Source organism: Camelus ferus, chromosome 29 (assembly GCF_009834535.1).
Source record: "Camelus ferus isolate YT-003-E chromosome 29, BCGSAC_Cfer_1.0, whole genome shotgun sequence".
Taxonomy (NCBI): Eukaryota; Metazoa; Chordata; class Mammalia; order Artiodactyla; family Camelidae; genus Camelus; species Camelus ferus.
Window position 1 is genome coordinate 21,788,590 of NC_045724.1, and position 20,645 is coordinate 21,809,234.

General features: G+C 41.0%; 1 protein-coding gene across 7 annotated transcripts in view; it reads left to right on the forward strand.

Annotated features, from left to right (window-relative positions):
* Window positions 1-20,645, forward strand: part of ASPH (aspartate beta-hydroxylase) — a 162,834-nt gene that overhangs the window by 16,163 nt on the left and 126,026 nt on the right. For 6 of the 7 annotated variants that reach the window (XM_032470010.1, XM_032470008.1, XM_032470005.1 and 3 more), the window contains exons 2-3: window positions 16,048-16,197; window positions 19,248-19,316. In XM_032470010.1, coding sequence (XP_032325901.1) covers window positions 16,048-16,197; window positions 19,248-19,316 — 219 coding nt within the window. Of the gene's footprint in view, window positions 1-10,466; window positions 10,657-16,047; window positions 16,198-19,247; window positions 19,317-20,645 lie in introns of those variants that run through there. The other variant, XM_014560193.2, reaches the window with a different exon arrangement.

Below are 20,645 nucleotides of genomic sequence, written 5' to 3' on the forward strand. Positions count from 1 at the left end.
CCCTGAATTCTTCAACATGGTTTTCCTAGAAACAGGGATATGCTCCTACAGAACCACGGTGTCATCATCACACTCAGGAAACTTAGCACACCTTACAGCACCGTTACCTGGTTAAAGTCCATATTCAGATCTTCCTAACTTATTCCAATAATATCCTGTAAACAGCCTCCCCCACCTTTGAATTCTTGATGCCTCCTTTAAATATCTTTTAATAAAAGATATTTTATTAAAATAAATTTCCCCCCACAAAGTCTCACAATATGCCCTTCCTCTAACATACGGTGATTTTTTGTGACTTTCTAACGATCTTACAAGGTGGATAGGGTGAAAATCACAGTAAAGAGAACCTTTTTGATGTCTTCCTTTACAGCACTCTGGTAATTTAAATGTGTGAGTCACGGGAAGCTGGGGGGAAACACACAGAGAAAAACACAGGTTTCCTTAAGATTATCAAAATTCTCTTGCTTTTACTCCGTGATAACCCACCACTAGCAGACGTTCAGCTGACTTCCTGGACTTGAGTTTCATGGCTGTTCTTTTCACCCACACAGTGTTGGAGCCAGTAACTGACTTCTGTGGACGGTTGTGTCACAGGTCCAGCGACTGTGTAAAAAGTGCTGAAATAGGTGTCACATTTCAGAATGTAAAGCATGGGAAGCCTGCCAAGGTTTAAGTAACATTTTCCAATTTGGTGACATATACATGTACATATACATATACATATACATGTATATATATATATATAATTAATCCGTTAGACATCGTCCAAATTAAAAACTTCTTCCCATTAAAAGATACCTTACGAAAATGAGTAGGACAGTCATAGCCTGGGAGAACATTTTGTAACACATGTATCTGTTAAAGGAGACATGTCCAGGAAACACAAAGAACTCCTACAGTTCAATTAAAAAAAAAACAATTAAAAAATAGGCAAGTGTGCAAAAGATTTGAATAAACAGTTCATAAAGATACATCAGTGGTTAATAAGCACATGAAAAAAGTGCTGAAACACTGGCTCTCAGGGGAATGGGAATTAAACCACAGTGAGATGCCACTGCATGCTCGTCAGAGTGGCTAAAATTAAAAAGACTGACAACACCAAAAAATACTGGCGAGATTGCAGAACAAAAGAACTCTTATACATTCTTGGTGGGTGCATGAAATGGTGGAGCCACTTCGGTAAAAGGTCTGGCAGTTTCTTGTACCACTGAGTGAACTTGTGCCCTGTAACCCAGCCATTCTGCTCCGAGTTACTTAACCGGGATAAAAGCAAGCATATGTTCCTAATACACAAGTAATAGTCTTGTACAAGAATGTTCCCAGCAGCTTTGTTTGTACTAGTCCAAAATGGGAAACATTCCAGCTTCTACCAATAGGAGAATACACTCTGGTATGTCCTGGTGTATTTGTCCAGCGGAACACTTTCCAGCAGCAGGAAGGAACGGGGTACCACTGTGCGTAGCCTCCATGGCTCCCCGGAACTGTCAGGCTCAGGGAGGGAAGCCTTACACAAGCAAGCACCTGCGGTGTGGGGCCATTTTTATGACATTTCAAGAACAGGCAGAACCAACCTATAGTGAAAAAAAGGCAGAACAGTGGGGCTGCCCCTGGGGTTCGGGCTGGTCTGGAATGTGGCTGGTGAGGGCCTGAGAGAGCTTAGGGTGGCCTTCATGTTCTGTGTCTTGACAGGGATTTGGGTCACACAGTGTTTTTTTTTTTTGAAATACAGTTGATTTACAATGTTGTGTTAGTTTTAGGTGTACAGCAGAGTGATTCAGTTTCATACATACATAACATATATATATTCTTTTTCAGATTCTTTTCCATTATAGGTTCTTACAAGATACTGTAACATAGTATCTGAATATAGTTTGAATATAGTGAATATAGTTCCCTGTGCTGTACAGTAGGTTCTTGTTACCCATTTTCTACATAGTAGTATGTATATGTTAATCCCAAACTCCTAATTTATTCCTTCCTCCCCCACCTTTCCCCTTTGGTAACCAGTTTGTTTTCTATGTCTGTGAGTCTTTCTGGTTTTGTATCATTTTTTTAGATTTCACATATAAGTGATATATGATGTTTGCCTTTCTCTATCTTACTTACTTCACTTAATATGATAATCTCTAGGTCCACCCATGTTGCTGCAAGTGGCTTTTTTATGGCTGAGTAATATTTCATTGTATATGCACAGTGTATTTTTTTCGTGAAAACTCAGGGAATGTACACTTAAAATTAGGGCATTTCATCTCATGTAAATTGTATGTAAAAATGATACATATTGAACTGTATTTTATTATATAGAAGCTGAAGTCCTTAGGAGAACTGTGCTGATGTCTGCAGGTTATTTTGAAATGCATTAGACATGAAAAATGGATTAATGGCTTGATGTAGAAGGACAAATAGATATGCCATAAGCAAGACAATACAACATTAATCGTTGACTCTAAGTGATACATCTATGAGTATTCTACATAAAATTCTTTCAGCTGTGTTGTGTGTTCAGAAATTTTCATAATAAAATATTTTGAAAATATTCATGTATTGTTTGTTTGAATCACATGAAATAATCATTTTTATGGGTCAAAAATGGTCAAATGCTGGTGGTTTTTTATGGGTCAGCCTAACATACGCAACCACATTTTGTAGCTGCTTTATTTCACAGTCTTTGTCTAACAGGCTGTTATATGAAGCATCATTTTCCTCCAGTCTTTGTGGTTTGTTGGACCAGATGAGTCTCTGGGTAGCAGAGGCTCTTGACTGTCTCTGGGACAGATTCCTTTATACCACAGTCACCCTCTATTTCCAAAAGTCTGTCTGGTTTAAATATGATCTCATTTTCAATACAGTTTTTGTCTCCTACTGGCAGGAAGGCAGGGGGGCCTGAAGTGGGGAGGTGGTGTTACACCCCCTCCGCATGATCTGCTTTGGGGTGGTGCCCTCCCTGCCTCTTGCGGGCTCTGGCTCAGCAAGAGAGCTGGGGAAGGGAGAGGAGGAGAAGGAAGGGCCTGTGCCCTCACAGTCCCTATCAGTTGATAGGACAGCTGACCACAGTTGCCCACAAGTGACAGGCACTCAAATGCTTCCTGTGTGAATTCTTTGGAAGGCCTGGTGGGACCTCCCCACAGCGTATGACTTCTTCCAACCCTCCTGGATGTCCACTCCTGATAGAACACTCCCCTCTTTCTTGCTCCTGGGGGCCCCTTGCCTGGCAGTCAGCCCTACTGAGTGAGATACTGGCAAGATACTGTAGACCCTGGTCCTCCCTTACTGCCATCTTCGGGTCCTGGGAAGCTGACACCTTGCCAGGCGTGCCGAATGCTTGGTAGCTGCTGCTTTTTCTCTGCAGCTGTCCCTCCCCGATGGGTTCTCTGTCCTGCTCATCTCGGCTTAGGGTGGGCCATCAAGGCTGCTGCCAGTCCTCAGGCACTCCTGGTCTCTACGAGGGATCCTCCTGCAGGACCTCTCTCTCCTTTGGCTTTAGACAGGGAATTTTTGGAATTTATAAATGAATATTCGTACTTTACCAAGTTTGTTGAAAACTGAGGTTCATTTTTCTACAAAGGTTGGCTATTTAGCTCTTGGCAAAGCTATGGAATTTCCACTGGAGACACGTATGTAAGAAAGGATGCAGTTCCTGTAATCTGGGGGAAGGACACTGTTAGCGAGTCATCGATACATTTAATTGGTCATGATTTCTGCAAGGAGTCAGGTAAACTGAACCATCCAAGGGAACTGTCCTCACAAGACTGCCCTCACTGCAGACACCAGCCACAGGTTTGGGGGTCCCCAGGGCTGCTATCGCTTCAGGCCAGCTGGCCACAATTTTGGAGGTCCCCACAACTAATCTCAGGTTTGATAATTTGTTGGGATAACTTGGAACTCAGGAAAGTACTCTACCCACCATTGGTTTTATTACAGGGAAAGGATACAAATTAGAATTAGGTAAAGGAAGAGACGCAGGGCAACGTGGGAAGGTTCCAAACACAAAGGTCCCCTCGTCCTCAGGGACATCAGCGTGTGACAGCACATATGGAGTATTGCCAACTAGGGGAGCTCATCTGAGCCTGGGGTACCCAGAGGTTTTTAATTGGGGCCCCATCACATACTGCAAGCGTGACTGGCCTGAACTGGTACAGCCGTACAGCTGGTCCCAAAGCCTCATCGTAAATCACATTGCTAGACTGTCTGATGGTCAAAGCCCCCAAGCAAACGAATCACTCCTATCAGGCAGAACATTCCAGGGACCTCCGCGTAGGCAAGGGCAAAAGCCAAACCTCTCTTGGGGTAAAGTTAATTCTTTACTATGCAATTTTACAATTGCATTCGTTCTTGTTTTTTATTATTTTTTTATCAGCTTCATTATTATGAATTTATTAAGTGAAGGGTTCTTGGCTGTCCCTAGAATATTTTGTGATGCATAGTTGTGTCAATTACCCTTTCTGTTGTGTTTTCAGCTTCCTACCAATGGCATTTTGGTCCATCACAGATTCCCCAGGTGGAGTTGATGGATCCATGTTCTGATTCAGTTGTTCCCTTTTGCAGGGAATCAGTAGTGACAGACAGAGGCGTCTGCCGGGGCAGTGTTTCCTCAACGTGGGGTTCCAGAGAATAGCATACAAGGATTCTGAGCCATATCCTGAGGCTGATAGAGAGAGGGGTTGCTAATACTTCACTTTGCCTTTCTTATCCTGATGCAAATGGAAATGACTTTCTCATTCTTGTCTTATGAAATTCTAAAACCCACGGCTCCCCCGGCTCACGCCTTTGGCCACTTGTGCCTTTTCCGCGCAGTTAGGAGCTGCGTGAGGGGTCTGCCTGTCGGACCAGATGAGCGGGGTCCTGCACCTCGTTCGTGCTGGGGCCTTCTGCATTCAACCTGGGTGTCAGTCGGCCAAGATCAGTGGGGAATTGATCTGACCCAGGGCCCAGTGTGGGTCCGTCAGGAGCCCCTGGGCTTTGTGCTTGAGCTCTCTCTTTCTGAAGAATGTGTAGGTCTTTTCTTCTTAGGAATGAATTTTAGGATCATTAAATTTCCTGGAGATGAGGAAACCCGAAGTGACCTGGCACTTGTTGGACCGTTTTTCCAGTGCCTTTGCCCCCTTACTTCTGAAGTGTTAGCAGGAAGAGGTTTGATTACTCGTGTAATATCAAGGATTTGAGAAAGAATTTACCTGCTTTTTTAGCAAGTTGGTGCCAGGCAAACGTACAGGAATGAATAAGGCAGATTCAGTCTTAAACTTGCATGAAACTTGCATTCTGGAGTTAGGAAGAGATTAAGAAACTTAATTATTCTAGTTGTCTAATTACCAGTGAAATAACACTTTGAAGAAGTCCATGCTACTGTGAGAGGATATTCGGAAATGCTTCCTTGAAGTGGAGTGGGAGGGGGAGCTGGGCTGGGGGCAGCAGTGCTGGCATCCCAGGAAGAGGGAGTGGCCTGTGCCGAGGTCTTGCCTCAAGACAGGACAGCGCATGGTGTGTGTTTTTGTGGCTGGAGTATAGACAGCTTGGGGAAGTGGCATGAAACTAAATCCCGAGTGACAGACTGGGGACATGTCAAGTGGGGTCTTAAAGGCCACACTGAAGATTTAAATTTTATCCTAAGACTACTGTCAAGCCATTGAGGGATTTTAACAGGGTCATGATAGAATCAGATTTTTAAAAAATCATCCTGGCAGCTGTCTGGAGCAATGAAGTTTATGTTAAGGCGTTGTAATAGTCTAGGAGAGGACGCTAATGGATTTGGATGACCACAGTGAAGAGGCGGAACTGTGGGTCATTTCAGACACAATTTCCCACTTTTTCATGTCATGCTGCACACAAATTGCTTTTTAAAATATCACACTGGGGTCCATAGACAAGGATAACCCAAGTATGAGGGGAGTTCATATGTTGACATAGTTGTAACCCGTTTGCCTGATGGAGAAACTCTGATTTGAGAGATAAGCGTTTGGGAAAAGAGGAGAGTATAAAGTCAAGGATGAACCCCAGGTTTTCGGTTGAAGCAACTGGCTTGATGGAAAGGCTTATGAGATTTAGAACAGTAGAGAGGAGGTGGGAGGGATCATGGGTTCGATTGTGTAGATGCAAAGTACAGGGTTTCTGTAAGTCAGTCACATGGGATGTTGAGGAGACAGATATGTGGGTTTGGAGCTTAAAGGAAAGAAGAAATTAAGCCATATAGAAGGTAGGTAAAATCAACGAGGAAGCTGGCATAGGACCAAGGTTTACGGAATTCCCACATTTAAAAGTCAACTAGAGGAGAATGAACTAGCGAAGGAGATTAGGGATTAGAATGTCCAGAAAGGCCGGAGAAATACCAGATGATTCTGAACTAATGAAAGCCAAGGGAAGAAAATGTTTAAGAAGGAGGGAGAATTCTTCTGAGAGGACAAATCAGGTGAGGACTGGAAATTTTCCATTGAGTCTAATGACCTGGAGGTGACTGGTGTGACATTGGAGCTACTACACCAGAGGCACGTGCAGAAGCCAGATTGCAACCTCCAGGTTGTAAGGAGTCGGCAGGTGGTTAGAAAACGAAAGCAGTGAAGTGGCAGCTCTGCTGAGAATGTCATCTGTGGTGGGGAGGAGGAAGGGCAGGGGCCAGCTGTGGGTGGAGGGAGGATGTCGTAAAGGCAGAGCCCGGTGTACAGGAGAGTGACAGGACAGGGTGTAAGGCCGCCGAGGGTGGAGGGGGTGGAGGCATTAGGAGCAACGCAGAGAATGAATGCAGGTGAATTTCAGTTTGTGATGGTCGGCAGTGCCCAGTCAAGACAGCTTCCTGCTGACGGTTCTGTCTTCTCTGTGATGTAAGAGGCTTTGGTGGTTTTTTTTGAGTTTGAGAAGATCGACCAGAGGCAGAGACGTTAGACACAGTCATCGTGGAGAAGGGGACAGTGAGCTCTGGAGGGATGTGATGGGACTGACAGGCAGTCCCAAGGGCTGGCTGCCCTTGGCTCACTGTGCCCTGTGTCTGGTCTTCACTCGGTTGCCCCGCTGCCCTTGCAGCCGTGCGGAGGGGGGAGAGCTGTGTCTGTGCAGGGCGCCAACTGCTGCAGATGGAGGCAGGGAGCAAATAGAGCCGCAGGGGAGTTTAGTGAGTCGGGGAGTGATTCAAACGATGAACTGTGGACTCTTAAGGCGGATTTGGAAAGATGTGAAGGCAGGAGGTGAAGAGGGGGTAAGAAAAAGGAAAAGCAAGAGAAGTACAGGACCCAAGAAGAAACTGATGGGGAAACAAGCTGGAAACACGGGAGGCTGTGATCAGAGTGGATGTTTTTATTCTGTGCATCATGTACTCAATAGACCGTGAACCTTCCCTTGTAGAGGGCGCATTCCCTGACTGGGAGCGGCGTGTCTAAATAGATTGTCCTCAGTGTCTGCTGAGTTGTCTTTGCTCACTTCTGCAATGCAAACTATTTAGTATTAGGTTTAGAATGGTAAAACTTGCTCATGTTTGCCTCAGAGACCATATACAGATGAAAAGTTTTTACTTCTGTCTTGAAGAACTGCACGTTTGGTATCTCGTGGTACCCTGTGGTCCTTAATGATGTATCCAAGTAGGCAGAGCTTTCTTAGCAGGGCTGCATCGTCTGTTAGGTGCTGTGCCAGGAGAAATTTCAACAGGAGTGAAGACGCGATTAGGGAGGCTAATTAAGTTGGGTCTGTGACAAGGTCCATGGTGAGAATGTAGGAATGAGTGTGGATAGAACGGAGGGGACCAGATCACTGGGGATGGAGAAATGAAGGAAAGAGAACCTGACGTGTTGGCCACACCAATGGACGCTGAAATTCCATGGTTACGGCTGGAATCGAGTGAAGAAGCCCTCACTGCGGGGGAGAGGGCGCTGGCCGCGGCAATGGCGGCGATGGTGGCGGAGGGTCGTGGAACTGGGCGGCGGGACCTCAGGTTCTGCTGCTGTTCTTTTTCCTTTTTTAGGTGGTCAGGAATGATAGCCTGGAACTCAGTGAAAAGCAAGAGCTCCTTTGCCCGCTGCAGACCTGAGAATGAGGAGGGCCAGTGCGGTGATTCTGTGTGCGTGGCCCCAAGACCAGCAGGGTCAGGTCACCTGGGAACTTACTAGGAATGCACATTCTCAGGCCCCACTCCAGATGTGCAGAGTCAGGAACTCTGGGGCGGGCCCAGCAGTCTGTGATTTGAGCCGCCCTCCAGGTGACTTTGATGTGCTCCAGAGTTTGAGAACCACTGCTGTCAGTGAGAGCTGCTTGAGTGAGGGGAGGGACGGCGTCAGCACTGATCCATGAGAGCTGTGATGGGTTTTTCCCCTGGTTGGTTTTGGAGGCAGGCAGAGCCCGGGACTCCGTGGTCATTGCTCTTGGCTCCTGTGGTCTCCGGTAGCATCAGGCTGATGGTAACGGTGTCAGAGCACGTTGTAGAAGCTTGCTCTTTGGTTGGATCTAGTGCGAGTTTGCTGTTGGTCCCAGCAGCTGTTACAAGGAATAGTTAATATTACTTTAGCTCCCTTTGCTAGACTTTTAAAAACATGATTTGATGTATGCAAATTTTATTTTTTTTAAAGTTTTATAACCATTTCCCACCATAAAAATGTATTGTTATTATAGTTTTTATAAGAGATAGTTAATTGAAATTCAGGATTTCTTTTTCCTTAAGAAATGTGATAGATTAAATATTATTGCAGAGAGATTTATCCTAAACACTCGATCTAGAATAGCAGGTATGCTGTTATTGAGAAACTGAGGAGAGAAGATATTTTATTGAAATGACTGTAGAACTGTTGCAGAAGACAAAGGAGAAGGTTAAGTCTGTGACGTGTGAACATGTGTGACAAAGGCTTGTGCAGGAGGTCTATTGGAGCTGTGTTGAAGGAGCCTCAGGGGGAGGCGTACCCACACTTAGCAGCTGTGGTTCTTGTCTCAGGTCAGCGTTTGGCCCCAGACCTGGAATTTAGGATGCAGCTGGCCTTGCACAGGCCTGTGAAGGGAGACAGGAGACCCCAGCAGCCCCTGCAGTCTTGATGGCAGGGTAGGATCATGAAAAGAGCTGGGTATTGGAGATGAGGAGACATGTCCAGATCGATTCAATCCAAATATGTTGCATGCATGACTTCCGCAAACATCTGCATGCCTCATTCACGCCAAGACATGTTGTACAGGCAAGGAAATTGAGGCCCAGAGGTTTGATGTCTTCCCAGGTAGCCGGAACTGGATCCAGGGCTCTGAAGTCTGAAACGGGCTACTCACCATGTAAGTGAAGTGGCTTGGTCTCCAGTGGTCCCAAGAAGGGTCTCTTGTCACTCTCCCTCTCCCTCTGAGAACAACAAAAAGAAGCTTCTGAAATATTTGTCTAATAAATTGGTATGGTGGTTGGTCATCGGTCTTCCACCCCTGTCAGCAGATGAATCGTGGTCATCTAACGTTTTAGCAAACACTCACTTCAGTGAGATAGATCCCTGAGGAAGGGAGTGGCTCCTGGGACAGGACACCTAAGACGCTGGTCAGTTCTGACTAGTTGTCCCTGGTGCCCTGTCTAGTCTGTCCCGGTTCTGGGCCATCACATATCCGTATCATAGGTTGCTGACTCCTTTTCGGAATGTTTAACTGTTGAATTTGCACTGGAAGAATTCAGTTTGACTGAAAGCATAAAAGACACGTAAGCAACGTTGAAAGGTTGCTGCCTCGCTCTGGATCCTGTTTGTGCTAAGTTAATATAGTGTACTAACCCGAGCTCTGAGGAATTCTGTGAGCCGCTCATGTTAAATCAGTGAATAAACAGTACTGGAATTGGGCTGGTTTTATTTCACAGAAGAGAATATTCGGAGATGGGGCTGGAGGGGAGTGGAAGGAAATCAGAGTGCAGTTGTGCAGTCTCTTTCCAGGGCCCGAGGTGGTGGTCCCTAAGTGACAGCTCTTACGGCTGCACTTCCTTCTTTCCCCGTCGCCTCCCTCCAAGCCTGCCCGCCTTCCTCTGTCTCCCTCCTTCTTTAGGGAAACACGTTTTTATTGTTGCTCTACTTGTGCCTTCGGAGGAGTTCGCCTTGGATGGGAACGCCTCTGAATCAGAATTCTAGAGCATTAATTCATTTCTCACCATTTAGGGCTCTGTTTCACTCAAACAAACTGAAGTAGTGGCCTTTCCATGCAGGCATTTGGTGAGATCCTGAAACCCCAATGCAAGCTGTTCCCGGGGCGTGGGGCCGTGTTGTATAGCAAGACTTGTTTTGGTTTTGAATGACTTGGTCCCTAGGCTAAAACCATTAAAGACTGGTTACAAAAACCCAGCGCACCAGCAGCACGGTTGTTCCATTCCATTTTCTTCTGCATGCCTGATTTTTTTTTTTTTTTTTTTTTTTTTTTTAGGGTTTGGAGGTGGGGGGGATAGGACCAACCCAGAAAGGAGTCCTGTTAGTGGGAGAAAGGCTGTCGGACTGTCAGCAGAGCGCTTTCAGCCTGAGCGATTAGCAGTATTTGGCCACGAGGAAGCGGCCTCTAAAAATAACTGGTGAGTTTGCAGTCAGGTCCAGTTTCAGCGTGGAGGCCTCACCCGAGGGGCGGCTGGCCAGTCCGCGGCTCCAGCAGGGAAGGGAGGCGGTGTGCCTGGTACCTGCTGATAGGGCTCTGGTTTTTTCTTCAGTATATATTATTCATGGATTGAAGGCATCAAAATGGCTGAAGGTAAAGGTATATTTTTATTGTTTGGGTTAAAAGTGGCATGGGTTCTAGCTGACAGTTTTTAGCTTGCCTTTCAGTTGTGCGCTCTTGAGATATTTTTGGCTAAGTGCTTTGACTGCGTCTTCTACGTTTTCTATTTTGAACGTCTGGCGACTTTGATTTTTCACGATAGTTGAATTTTTCATGGAATAATCTGTCTTTCATGTGAATACTAAGTTTTAGTGTCTTACCTTAGAATATCTTTTAGTGTATCGTGCTTCCAAAGATTGCATTTTACAAACTTCAGAAAAATAAATAAGTGGTCTGTCTTGGTCTTATAAGTTAATTCCAATGAATTTAAAGAATTGTGTGCATTCAGCTCTCATGTAAAATTGTAGGAAATTTAAGGGCTGTGTAAGTCCTGTCTTGTATTAATGAGCACACTTAGAGCACACACAAGCAAAGGTTTAACCATATGTGGAAACGGACCTAATTTTTGTGAAGCAAAATTGTTCGTATTAGAGAGACTCATTCATTGCTCAATAAATGCAAAGAAAAGACACTAGGATTTTCTTTTGTTTTCTTAAATTGAATCATTAACCTTCAGGTGTTCTTTAATAGTGTGTTGAATTTGCATTTTTTGTATGTGTTTGTTTTTGCTTTTCTTTGTAGGTTAAGATTGTCTTTTCATTTGATTGAAGGCAAGCTACATTGTCTCATGTTGAAAATGGATTTAAGAAAAAAAAATAGATGCATTAAGACTGCTTCCAACTCTCAGCTGCCTGAGTAGCCACTGGAAGGATTCTATTATTAGTATGGAGAATATGAGTATCTCTGCTTTGAACACTGTTTTAAATAAATGGTTAGAATGGGTCACTTGACTCTTCTGATAAACTGCCCCATGTTGCCCTGAAGAAGGTTATGACTTATATACCTAAGTTTTAGTTCCTTTAGAAGGCAATTCTCTTCCCCTTGGATTGCTTAATCTACACAGTGAGGCAAAATCATCTGTTACTTCTGACCTGCTTTTAACCGTCCTCGGCTCCCAAAGGGAAACATTTTGTAACGTGGAAAAGTAATCAGTTTGATGAGTTGTTTTTGTGGGTTTTTTAAAAACGTTCAATGTGTATAAATGTGGCATAAATATGGAATCTCCAGGATAAAGCCCACCAAAACTCACAAATGGTTGATTTGTCATTCAGTTAATTGTAGTTCCAGTTGATTAATGGGCTGCTGTTCAGGTACTGGGGTACGTCTTCTGCTTCCCCTTTCCTTAACCAAATAAATAAAATTGCCTGTTGTCCTGGATCCAGTCTTCATGTCGGACAGACTCATTCCATGCTCGGCGTGGTAATTCTCTGTGCTTGGTGGTGTGTGAGAACATCTGATTTGGAGGTTATTACTTTTGACGGGTCAACATGGAAGGAAATGAATCACACAGTGCTTGCCGTGTTCTTAACCCCCATTAAAAAACGTTTTTGACTAATCCCTGGGGCTACAGGGTGAATGTGGAGCCAGGAAGTAAAATGAAGATTCTTAGATTGATTCTGATCTTAGAGGAGAGGGACAGCTACAAGGTGTGCTTCCAGAATACATTTGGAACAGAGTGCTGGTTTCAGGTTTGCTTAGGGAGTTTTGAACTCTCTGAAGGGTTTATCTTACTGTGCTTTTTTGAGTTTCATTGGACAGAAACCAATCTGCCCTTTGGGACTAGACATACCGTATTTACAAAGTGACAAATCAGGAGTGTGTTATTTGGTGTCAATTAAAAAGTTCCCCTGAAAATGGTGTCTTGGGAAAGACTCCTTTCTATAATTTACTGTTTTGTTCCTTTATGGAATTAGTAAATATTAACAGTAAAAAGATTAATACTGTTAGAGTAACACCTCATTTATTTGATGTTATAAAGGTGATGGATAAAATAATGCTAATAATCATTTCATATTCTAACTAACACACACCAATTATTTTCTTGACATTTACCTTTAAAAATAATAAATCTGTTTAATTAAAGACATTTTGAATGATAATCTTTCCAAGATTTATACTTATCTTGTATTCTTAAACACTTTAAAATAATATTTTAATGACAGAATTAATATGAATATCATTATTACCTTGTACTAAAGGTTATTTTAATAGTTAGGGACTAGTCAGGGTTTGCCTCTGAGCATCGGTTATAAATGGCCTCCTGCCACAGCTCTTTCCAGGTCTCATGTCTGCCCTGCTGTGTTCAGACATTCTATGGGCTGTTCTTCCATCAGCAGTTTGTTGCTTTAACTCACTCCTTTAGGTTAGGCTGTCTTTAAAGTCTGTCCTTTAGTTTTGTGCAGTAAGTTAGGAAACTTGATTGAAGTTATTAGAATCATGTCTATAATAACTGTAAATAGAGTCTAGGTAAAGCTGTGTTTTTTCTCTCTCTTCCCCCTTCTGATCCCTTCTCTCTGTTTTGGTAAATGCATTCATATAATTTTTTTTTTAAAGCCCTTTTCCACTTTTTACGTATATTTGGTATTGGAGGCCAGCAACTTAGATAAGTATTACTGAATTAACTTGGACAAATGATACTTCCCTTTTGAGAATCTCAGGGATTTCCCTCCACTTCTGCTTCAAAAAAGAGGTAGAAGGAAAAAAAAGAGAGAGGTAGAAGTGGAGAAAGAGTTGGGCTTTGAGTTCAAATGACTGTTTAGTTTTATTCGCTATTTCTTTATAAACTTCTTTTAAATAGCATAGCCTGGGGTGTGCTTTTATTGAGGTGCACGTTTTGAAAACTTAATTCTGGAGTAAAAATTGTGTCATGTCTGGCACATAAATGCTGAATAAATGCATTAAATGAATGAATAAAAGGATGAACTTTATTTAGTCTTACTATTTTCTCGTTAGTAATACACAGTACCAGAGACTGGTGTCAGTGACAGAATGTCCTGGAGGAGATAAGACAAGAACCCAGTTTTCCTGCCATTTTAACATTTATTTTAAATAAAAAAAAATTAAGTTTGATTCTTAGATAGTAACCGAGGGAGAAACAGCCTTAGTCATTAACTATTACAGTGCCTTATTTGGAAGTAAATAGATATTGTCCGAGGGCATTATTCTTATTATAGTTAGAATTCTATGCAAATGGGTGTGTATGCATGTATTGATTTGTTATTAAGAAATAAGGGTTTTTAAAATATAGTCTTAAAAATGCCTTCATGTTTATCAAAGTTTAATAAATCAGACACACAACACAGTGTTGAATCTGGTGCTCCTGTACCCCTACATAAACTATTTCTTTTTTTTTTTCTTTTTTAAATTTTTAGTGGTGCTTTATTTTATATTGTTCTTCTTATAATTCCTATGCTTCAGACACATACAAATATTGGAAATCATCATTTTCCCCCACCAACATTGAAGAAATTTTTACATAGTCTCCCCTCCCATGGCTATGTTCAGATCATAAAACAGTGAAGCCTGTTTTAAGTGGATTTAATAAGCAACATTATGACCTGTGCCCAGCAAGTATTTTTTAATGCATAAATTATGTTTATATAGCCAGCTTTTAGGAGACTTTTCATAGATCATGTTAGAAACAGGAAGGAAGGAAGGAAAGAAAGAAAGAAGGAAAGAAAGAAAATAAAGAAAGAAATTAGATGGCCAAATGCTATTTGGGAGGCATAGTTCTGTAGATTCATCATAGAATTATTTACACATTGGCTTTTATTGATGGGTCTGTTAATATTTAAAGACCATTAAAAAGGAAATTGGCTTTTTCTTTAAGAATGAAATTTGTTTTATTTGGTCATTGGTTTATATACTTAAATACAGATATATAAAGATGTGTACATACGTACGTACACTCTCTAAGATTGATACAGTTTTTATGGCCCCTTTTGAAAAGTTGATCTAGTGGTTGGTTTAAAAAATGTATATTTCTTTTTCACAAGAACAGTGGGTACTATATGCTTGATCTGAGCCCCTAGTATATCCCTGCCAGTATTCCCTAATTAGAGCTGGATGTAGAGTCAGAAAGCAGGTCCTAGGTCAGAGCTAGTGAGGTTTCTGAAGTCACATAATTTGGCCCATTTATATGGATCAAGGAATTCAGGACCATTAGAAGTCAGGGTTTATTCCTGTCTCTGCCCAACTTGTGTTTGGGTGACTTTGGGTCATTTCACCTTTTTTCTGTAAAACAGATGATTATTTCTATCCTTACTTCCAGTGATTCTCAACCAGGCACTGCCCTTGTAGGGACACTTGGAAATATTTGGGGGCGTGTTTACGTGTCATAACCACGGGGAGCTCCTTACCTGTGGGACCAGCGAGAACCAGGGATGCCCGTTGCCCTGAAGTGCAAGAAACAGTCACACAGGATGAAGGATTGTCCTGTTTAAACATCTGGAAATGCCCTCTTGAGAAACACTGACAGGACCATTATGAGAATCAGGAGGTGACCGGGCTCCACCAGGAGAGGACAGTGTCCTGCTCTGCTGCCTGGTTGACAAGCTTTTCCTTTTCTTGAAGGGCATGTGGGGGTATCTCATATCCCTTTAATTTATTCACATTTATATAATATCCCTTTTTAAGAGAAATTTGAGTTTTTAATGATCCTTTTAAGGACAGCATTGACCATTTTCTCTTAATATCACTTGACTGTCATTACTTTTGCTTATTTTTGGCTGTAAGAATATTTTCAGAAGAGTGTTAAGTATATTAAACATATCAAATGTGATGCATGGCACTTCTGGTTGACAGCAGTTTACAGAGCTGTTTCCTGCATTGAGATCAATTGTGAAAACCTTTTCCTGTTTCCGTGGGTCCCAGTGAGTTTCGTGAAGGAGGAGGAATGAACTGTCCTGTGTGGCTTCTCTTCTTCCCCGACCTCTGTTTCCTATAAATAATTTCCTTCCTTCTTCTGCCTGTCTCTGGCTAAGAAGATGGAGTGTTTGGTGGGGGTGGAAGTAGGGGGAGCTTTTTCTATGGCAGTTAATAGAGTTTTTAAGATTCTACAGAAACTAAACGGGACAGAGAAGAGAATTTGGCTACATTTGTGATTTCATTAAGTTCTTGATATGCTGTGAACTTTGAAAAAGATTGTATTTAGGTAGTTTGGATAAAGAACTTGGAAGGAATACATGTGTTTTATCAATTTTTATTTTAAAAAATTGTTAGCCCATTAGTAGCTTCTTTCTCTTATTCCTTTGATGTTGGGGTCTTAGGTGTGTGGTGGTGAGTCTGAGCATAGTCTTTCCCAGTTTCAGTGCTTTATTTTTGTAACATGATTTGGGAATTTAAACAAAAACTATGTTGGAAATGATTTATCATTGTAAGTACCATCAAATTCCTGGGGAACGTGTTCCAGTGAAAAGAGTTTCAATAGAATTGCATTTTCTTCTTAGATAATGACATTTGTACGTCTGTTTTATTTCTTAACAGAGGCAAAGCACGGAGGACAAAAGAATGGGAAGAAAGGAGGACTTTCTGGGAGTTCCTTTTTCACGTGGTTTATGGTCATCGCATTGCTGGGAGTGTGGACATCAGTGGCTGTCGTCTGGTTTGATCTGGTTGACTATGAGGAAGTGTTAGGTAAGGATTCTGATGCCGTTGATTTCTGGAGCCTTTCAGTGGTTCTCAGTTGGGTAGGAACAAAAGGGGGTGTTACCAGGGTTACCTTGGAGCAGTGGTTGCAACTTCTTTGAACATGATCTCTAGTAGAAAAAAATAGGCTTTATGTTGTATGTATACCACACAGAAATGCTTATCAAATAGTACTTACTCTCAAAGACATGGGATATTCTATCATTTCTATTCCATTTTGTTATACGATGAATTTTTAAAATACTGGTCATGAGCCACGGAATTTATTTAAGGACCCATAAATGGATCATTTATTTATTTTTTTGGAGGGGGTGGTAATTAGGTTTGTTTATTTCTTTATTTTCAGAGGAGGTGCTGGGGATTGAACCCAGGACCTTGTGCATGCTAAGCACGTGCTCTGCCACTTGAAGCTATACCCTCATCCCCCCATGAATGGGTCATAAACACACAATTTGCAAGACCCTGCCTGAGGAGGGCATCTCAAAGCACACCCCTCTGTGTCCTTGTTGGAACTGTGTGCGTGATGTGGGAGTGTGCATGCACATGTGCATGTGTAGATGTGGTCTGTAGGCTGTTTCGAGCAAGGTGTCATGTTGCTTCTGATAACTGGCTTTTCTTTTCCTTTTCTTTCCCTGTAATCACTGCAGGTTTTTTTTTTTATGATTTTTACATTAGTGATTCTGTACAATTTTGGGAGCCATACTCTTTGTTTCACCTGACTAAGTCTTTTTTTTTTTTTGAAATTGAGATAAAACTTAACATAAAATTCAATATTGTAAATATGTAAAAATGTACAATTCACTGGCTTTTTACATGTTCATTATTTTGTGCTGTCATCATCATCATTAATTTCAGAATATTCCCATCCCCCACTTCTTTCCACTCCTGGCAAGCACTGCTGCACTCTCTGTGTCCAGGGGTTTGCCTGTTCTGGACATTTCGTGTGGATGGAGTCATACAGCATGCGGCCCTTTGTGTCTGCTCTCTCGCACCTAGCATAGTGTTTCCGAGGTTTGACCCTGATCCCATGTTATGGTAGAATAATATTCCATCGTATGGATACACCACATTTTACTCTTCCATTCATCAGTGATGGACATTGGGGTCATTTCCACTTTTTGGCTATTGTGAGTGAGTGTCCTTCCTCTGTAATAATCCAATGAAAGATGTGAGCCCCGTCACTGGAAAAAAACGCGCACTTCTCTACGTGTGCAGTGTTGCAGGGAAAACCCCCTCTTCCATAGGCCCTCCTGGGCTTTTGCTTTACTTAGCAGGTTATAGCCAGTCTCCCTGCGGGGAAAGGCAAAGACTAATAAAGCGCCCTTACATGGAATCTGCCTGTTGTTGAAGCGTCTCATTTTTCTCACTTTGAGGCAAGTGTCTGGATAGACTAGTAGAGTGACAGAAGAAGAATTTTACTTTGGAGACAAACTTCTGAATAGATCTGTACTTTGGTTGACCTACAGTGATACGCTGCTAGGGAAAGTCTATTACACAAAAGAAGAGATTTAAACTATGTGTATCTTTAAGCGCAAATAACAATTTTCGTGTTTTTGCATGCATGCAGCCAAAGCCAAGGACTTCCGTTATAACTTATCAGAGGTACTTCAAGGTAGGCCGTTGGCGATGCGTTTTAAGTCTGCATGTGCTGGTCTCTAAAACGGCTACTCATTTGGTTACCACCTCCATCAGGGAATGTAGGTGTAGGACCAGTTTCCCCTTTTAAGTTTGTCAGAAGTAGGGTGTTTTCTATCTTTTTAATGTTATCTGAACTCTGAGCTATAGGTATCCTTGACTGCAAGATGAGTGCTTTTCATTTATATTTTCTTAGAATGGGTTATATAGAAATGATAACTTCCTTCTCTCTCCATTATTCAGATTATCCTTTTTAATGTGTGTGTGCTGTGTACACTAGACTCCTCCACGGCAAGTTAACTGTTTTCCCGAGTAGCACAGAGGCTGCGGGAGGGTCAGGGTTGGTCACAGCCACTCGGTTCTCAAGGTTCTTCCTGCTCTTAATGCGATGTTTTAATTTACTTTTTATGAAGAAGTGGTGGCAGTGCTGATTTTTTAATACTGATGCTGTACTTGTGAATGTCGTTTGAAATATTGTTTAAAATATTAAATTGTCTCTTTGCAGCCGTTGTCCAATGATGACCTGTAAATCATGTTGACTTTAGGATGTTTAGAGGGAATTGAATAGTATTGGACTCGTTTTTGATAGGCTAAACATAATGGTGCTCCAAGATGATAAAGCTTCATTTTTTTATTAAAGCCTTAAAATATACACTTGCTGTTCTTGGAGCAGGAGGGCTTTTTGTACTGTCTTCTCAGCTTAGCTGTTCTAAGCCTTATTTTTTTTTCCATAGTAGCAAGTGGTTGGTACTAATTATGTTTTTAAATAGGACGACTGTAAGTTTTCCTTTGTAATTTCAAAAAGCCAGTTTTACACACTTTATTTCCAGAAGCCTTTTTTTTTAAGATTGACTCATAATGCTTCTGTTATAAATCATTATTGTAAAATACAAAATTAGTCATCCTCTTATTCTTATACTCGGTGTTAATTATATTTGGTTTTTATTTGAGGCTTAGTGGGTATTCTTTTGTTTTGAATACTGATAGTGTGAGAAACTTCTATACTTTAGGAACATTAAATTTCATGTAACTGTTAGAAATGGATCAGTATTGTTTCTTCTATATGTTGAAAATTTTACCTAAAAATTTGTTTAGCAGTAAGATTTTTTAAAAAATTATTCTGAAATGATTCACTCTCAGGGTATTGTTAAACCCTTTAAGAAAATACTACCTCAGTTATATTTCTTAGGTTTGTTAGGTGAACATTTTCTGAATCTCTAAGTGAATTGCCTTTATTTTTAGGTGAGATATTCATTTAGCATTGCTCTTCAGGATTAAAGGAGCAAAGAGTTGCATTGATTGGTAGCATCAATGGACGATATGCAGGACTGTAAGCAGTGGTAACACTGTATTAAATTTGTTTTCCCTTTTGTCTCGCATCTATCTTTCCTCCCCTCTTGTAGGAAAACTAGGAATCTACGATGCTGATGGTGATGGAGATTTTGATGTGGATGATGCCAAAGTTTTATTAGGCAAGTACACATTTTGTGTTTTATTAGTGGTGGTAAAATGTTGGAAACAAAGTAATATTTTTTGCTTTAATAATGTCTGTGTCAATCATTTACATTTTATGGAAGATGTTTTCCCACTTAAATCATATGTTTCATTCTTTTTGGGATGTTAAATGGCTTACTTATTTTTCCATAGACTCTCACATTTCAATTTACTTTTACAGATGGATAAGTATAGTGCTCTGGCACAGGTGATTTTAATAAGTAAAATAATTTCCTACGTGTTTTTAGATTTTAAAGCATTTTATATTCTGAATTTAACATTTGAACATATAGGAAATGTCCTAGTCTGTTTTCAAATGTGGTAATCACAGTCATTCTTTAGCATCGTTTGACATAATCAGTTCTATTTGAAAGTGTAAGTTTCTGAAGGCTTACATAAATTCATCTTGAAATAAGATAATGGTAGTGGGCGTCTTAAAATGTCCTATGCATATTTGAAAGGTTACATTAAAATATGATCTAGTAGTCTTTGGCCAGTTTCTTGATTTTTTTTTTTAAGTCTTGGACCCTTCTCTTTTATCACCAGAATTACCTGTCTTTATCATTGAGATTTTTTTTTTGTAATAAAGATGTGTTATTCCTTAATTTATTTTAAAATGCTTTCATACTAGAAAGCATGGTGCTAATTTTAATATGCAAATTTTATATAATCTGGCCCAGTGAGATATGTATTTCTGCTTGTTAAACAGCATCCTTTCCTTTGTTTTAGTATGTAGCATAATATGTATTAAAACATTTTTAAGTATTAGAAAAGCAATGAATATGGCAAGGTATTCTACATTAAGCTTAATAGAATAATGACACAAAGAAATTCTTTCTAGATGCACGATTTTGGGTGTATTTTATGGATACCAAAAAAAATGGGAGCTACTGCATCTGTAACCAGTGAAACTTCAGTAGATTAACTGTAACCTCCTTACAACACATTTTAGTTGTGGTTAAATGTAATAAAGCTGCTTAATTTTGACTTTATGTTTTCTTGTTACTGCTTGGTGAGAATCATATTTGCTGCTTAACAGTAAAAGCATCCTATCCATGAAATTTCTTTCCCTGTCTTAACCTTAATAGAATTTTCTGTATAATTTTGTCATTTGGGTTTCTATAAATATAGCAGATCTTCAGAAGACTATAATCCTGGGCACATGAAAGAAAGAAAATTATATAAAACTTATATCAGGATGATGCTGATTTGCTTGCCTATGAATGATTTATTACTCCATTTTGTTACTTTACTTTAAATGACAGACTGTATTTATTACTGTACTTTGTCAATTTTTGGATGGGGAG